At 44.2% G+C, this 4,932-nt stretch overlaps 1 protein-coding gene across 1 annotated transcript; it reads right to left on the reverse strand.

Annotated features, from left to right (window-relative positions):
* Window positions 1–723: 723 nt before the first annotated feature.
* On the reverse strand, window positions 724–4,399 carry LOC125509371 (pentatricopeptide repeat-containing protein At5g04810, chloroplastic-like). Its single transcript, XM_048674339.1, has 3 exons — window positions 3,673–4,399; window positions 1,094–2,489; window positions 724–963 (listed from the first exon to the last, which is right to left on the reverse strand). The coding sequence occupies exons 1-2, from the start codon at window positions 4,091–4,093 to the stop codon at window positions 2,458–2,460; spliced, it is 453 nt and encodes a 150-aa protein (XP_048530296.1). The 5' UTR covers window positions 4,094–4,399; the 3' UTR covers window positions 724–963; window positions 1,094–2,457.
* Between the last annotated feature and the right edge of the window lie 533 nt (window positions 4,400–4,932).

The following is a 4,932-nucleotide window of genomic DNA, read 5'->3' on the forward strand; positions in this document are numbered from 1 at the left end:
TTCATTGACCGTGAGAGCTTGTGATGGGTTAAGTTGGGACACCTCTGCAGGGATTTGAACTTTCAAAAGCCGTGCCCGCGGTTATGGGCAGATGAAAATTTGTTAATGTCCGATTGTAGAAAACTTGTCATTTAACTTTATTAAAATGCATCAACCGCATGTGTAGCCATGATGGTCTCTTCTCGGTGGGGTCCGGGAAGTGAACACGGTGTTAGAGTTATGCTTGAACGCAAGTAGTTTCAGGATCACTTCTTGATCATAGATTCTCGAACGTGCCTTGCCTTTTCTTCTCGCTCTCATTTGTGTATGTTAGCCAACATTTATGCTAGTGCTTGCTGCAGCTCCACCTCACATACCTTTTCCCTACCCATAAACTTAAATAGTTTTGATCTCACGAGTGTGAGATTGCTAAGTCCCCGTGACTCGCAGTTTACTTTCAAAATCAGTTGCAGGTGTCGATGAAACCATGTAGGTGACGCAACCGAGCTCAAGGAGGACCTTGATGAAGATCATGTTTGTTATGTTGTTTCCATTTCCAGTTGATCAGTAGTGAAGCCCAGTTAGGGCGATCGAGGATCTGTAGCATTAGGGATAATCTTCTTTTATTTTGGTTTCATAGTCGGACCTTGTTTGTATCTGAATGTTGTAATGCTTTATTCATATATTGTGTGAAGTGGCGATTGTAAGCCAACTCTGTACCTTTCTTATTCAGTACATGAGATGTGTAAAGATTACCCCTCTTGTGACACTGCCTTCAATGCGGTTAGGCCTGTCGTGCTCCGACACGTGGGAGATATAGCCGCATCGAGGGTGTTACAAGGGGTTAGGAAAAGAATTTGTACACGGGGGTAATTTTTCTGGACTCACAAAAATATGAGGAATTTGAAACTAGCAGCTCTGCTTGCTCCTTTGGCCCAGAGCACCTTGCTATAGAGGATGGCTAAAACTCAGATGTGGAGTTCCCTGCACATGACATACTGTGTCAATGCTTGCAGCAACAGAAAAAACTCACATACCATAGAACTTGCACAGTAATGTATCAACCACCAAACAGTATGAAGCAAATACAAACAAGAGGGGGAGGAGTTTATACCTAATCTTCTTGAGCCCCTCCTTAAGAAAAAGCATCATCCAAGGTAATCGTCTAAACAAGAACACTCCTTAAGATTCTGGAAATGGACCAACACAGTAGTAGTGAAGCTATGCGGGGATCTTTGTGAAGCAGTTTATCGCTTCTTGGAGACACCAACAGTCTTTCCTCTCCTTCCCCAGTAGTGATGCAGACCACGATGGTTCCTGGGAAAGAGAGCAAGGTTTCAAGCATAAGTGATCGCTCATACATCCATGCACTAAGGGAAAATGCTACTGCTGCAATAGTGAAGTTTTAAGGAATCAGCCATCAGGCATCAGCATACATCTATTGGAAACAGAGCATTGATATATGGATCAGCTGGGTCACATACAAGGTACACTAGAATGGTATAAATGAATACATTGACAATCATCAATACCAGATTGCAAGACATAACAATTATGTACCTAAGAAAGTCGACAATGGCATATGGCAGGATATGAAATCTGGATACAAGTAATGGACAAACTAGTTCCAACAGATTGACTGAATTGAACTGCTATATAACCAAGTTAGAGCTGGCAGAAGTTGTAGGTAAATAAACATCCATAGAGCTAACAGTAGCAAAAGATGACTTCGGTCTCTGCTTGGCTAATGAATCAGTACATCTTCAAGCGAAAAATCATGAAGATCACACTACGATGTCCCTAACAATAGTACAAGCTCAGAGGTGTAACAATATTTCGTAATATACAAGCCTTAGCTACAACTTTCTACTTAACATGCAAATAAGAATCAGCCACTTATTGCTTATTTCATGCTTCAAATTTTATTTTCAGTTTTGTTAGGATAATTTGTATGCATAGGTACAGTCCTATACTTGTTTGGGAAGTCAAGATATTCATGTCAACAATTATATAGAGCCAAACAATCATTTAAGCATAGAATGCATGTCATTTCTATATATAACTAAAGCATATTCAGCAAGCTACCGAAGCCAACAACTATGATTACTTAAGAAGGAAAATAGTCATCATAAGCCTATATTTCTTCAGGTTGGGCTCATGCACCACGAAACAACTTTAAAAATATAGAACCAATCGAGTAGGGGAAATTGATATGTACTAGAGTTGCCTTAACTAATATATTGTGCTAGCTAGTGTAATGAGATGGATGTAAACTCAGAATCTTTCTTAGCTTAAATAAGAGAAGATGGAAAAAAGCAGAGTCGAAGCAGGGGTGGATTGGAAGAAGTATCGCTTTGTTGAAGCGATGCGAGGCTTGGCTTGGGTGACTAGCAGGTCCAATGCTGAAATGTTATTGAACATCAGGAGCGACAGCGACAGCCCCACTGAAGAAACCACATATGATCCTTTGTTGCGGCATCAGAAAACATGTGAGTAGCGAGCGCAGCATCCTGTAAGTATGAGGAAAACGAAATTGTTACAAAATTCAGTACATATGAAAGAGATATGCATCCTTGAGAGGCCAGACAGACAGACACAGAAATAGCCTGGCGTATGTATGCATCTATGTAATGTATAATAAGAAAATAGCAGGGGCGGATGTATCTGTACTTGTGCATTCCAGATGCAGATGTGCAGACTGAATTTTGTTCAGACTGAATACATACAGACAGATAGACGGTAAATAATACTAGATGGGATGGGATCGACCATGAGAGTAGTTGATTCATTCTGTAGTAATATATTAGCTAGCGATTCCAGGGGATCCTGCTTTTCGTTCGGCGTCGAATCGGTTCACCACCTTAATCATGACCGAGCGCATATATTTGTGCTGCTACAACATTCATCGCTGCCACACTCCACAATTAAAAAAGCAGAGCCCAAAAAGGCACAAAAGAAAGACCCTATCTCCCCAATTCATTTATTTATTTATAGATACATACATATATATATATATATAATATGTGATCGATTATTAAACAACAAGGCCACATTCTTGCGCTGCTCGCTGCTGCCTTGTCACCAAGACAAGAGGAGCAGTGCTGCTGATTACTCTAATATCAGTGTGGCAGCAGCAGATGGGTGATGATTACCTTCAAGACATACTTTGACCATCAGTCCCTATGAGCAGTGCTTAACAAAAGGCACTGCTGCTGCTATAGAATAATTTCACGCTTAAACTAGTGGGGTCAAATTCTTGACACAAATATGGGTAAAATGTTCCTATAGTGTTGCTTATGCTTAAGATTGTCTGACTTGGCTATGCAGCAAATTGTGCTCCTTTGGTCCTCAAAGTTATCAGTGAGAGACTGCTGATAAGCCAACCTATACTATAAGCATGTACCAAAGTGGCAAATGATCAACCTATACTATAAGCATGTAACAACTCCCAACTGCTGCTTCTTTCTTGTACTAATAACTGTACTAAAGAACGCTGGAACAAAAGAGCCGGGTGGGCTATCTGAGGGCGAGAGGTTTGGAATGTCCTGCGATGATTCATGTGGGTAGCAGACACGGATGATCAACTGAACGAATTGGTTAAGCAACCAACCAGAATCTTTTACAGCGGGGAAACCAAAGCAGCCTGTGCATGAGGGAGGGAGGGAAGGGAAGGAGAGCAGATCGGAAGAGTACCTTGGCGGCCATGGCGGCGTCGGCCAAGCAGAGTGGAAGCAGACGGACGGAGGTCCTGTCCCAGCGAGAAGCCGCCCACCTTGGGGATCCTCTCGAAGGCGGAGACGATGGCCTGCCAGTCCTCAGGCCGCGACTCCACCACCCTGCGGAACTCGCAGCAGGCCTCGTCCCTGCCGTGATGCCACGGCGACGGCGCCTCCTTCCCTTGGCCGTGATCCACCCAACGCGCCCGGTCTTCCACCCCTTCCTCCCGTCGTCGAGCCGCACCATGAGCGACATGCCCTGGAAGTACACCCCGTCGACCTTCGCCACGCGCTCCGTCGCGGGCTCGGTGTCCGTGTATGTAGAGGAAGCAGAAGCCGGCGTTGAGCTCAGGATCGTCGTGGGTGCGCACGAGCTCCACCTTGTCGAGCTCGGCCATGAGCCCGACGACCCCATCCCCCACGACGACAAGGTCAAGGCAAGCGAAGGTGGAGGGCCTGGTGGAGAAGGAAGCGAGGGGCTCGGGCTAGCGGAGGGCGGGGAGTCGTGAGGAGAAGACGACAGGGGGACATGATCGAGAGGAGCGGTTCGGAGTTGCGATGCTCCGCCGGAAGGGAGGGGATCGAGAGGAGCGGGTGAGGATGGCAGCGAGCTCCGCCGGATGTAGTTGGCGGTGGATCTGGAAGGGGAGGAGAAGAGCACAGAGGGAAAGAAAGGAGGCGGGGGGTGGATGGAAAATGACCACGGGGGAAGAAACCTAGGGTTTTGTGGTTGGTGTGGAAGGCTGAGGACTGCCGTTGGATCCCGCAGCATCCGACGGTGCTTGATGCATGATCCACGTGAGACGTCTACGGACCAATCAGAATGTAGTATGACGTTATGACCATCTAAATTGATCATAGTTGACTAAAAATAATGTGTTAAAATTATGTCAGCTATTTTATGACTTGAGAAATTCAAAAAGAAAATAGAAAACCTTCACATTGTGTTACCAAAATGTGAATAAGTTTTCAGAAAAAAATAACAAACATGAAAAAAGATAAATATCTTTAAAAAGGTGTCGTGAGAAAAGTGTTTTTTGGCAAAAAAATCATTTTCCATTTTCTGAGAGCCAAAAATGAGCTTTTTGTGAAGGACCTACCAAATATTTGTTGCACAATTGGACCAAATCAATTTTGTAAAATACTAGGCCATATTTAATGAACAATTTACCAAATTGTTGGGTCTCAAAAGTTTTGATCCACCTCTGGTGAAAAAGACAAATTTCCGCCGATTCAG

Source organism: Triticum urartu, chromosome 1 (assembly GCF_003073215.2).
Source record: "Triticum urartu cultivar G1812 chromosome 1, Tu2.1, whole genome shotgun sequence".
NCBI lineage: Eukaryota > Viridiplantae > Streptophyta > Magnoliopsida > Poales > Poaceae > Triticum > Triticum urartu.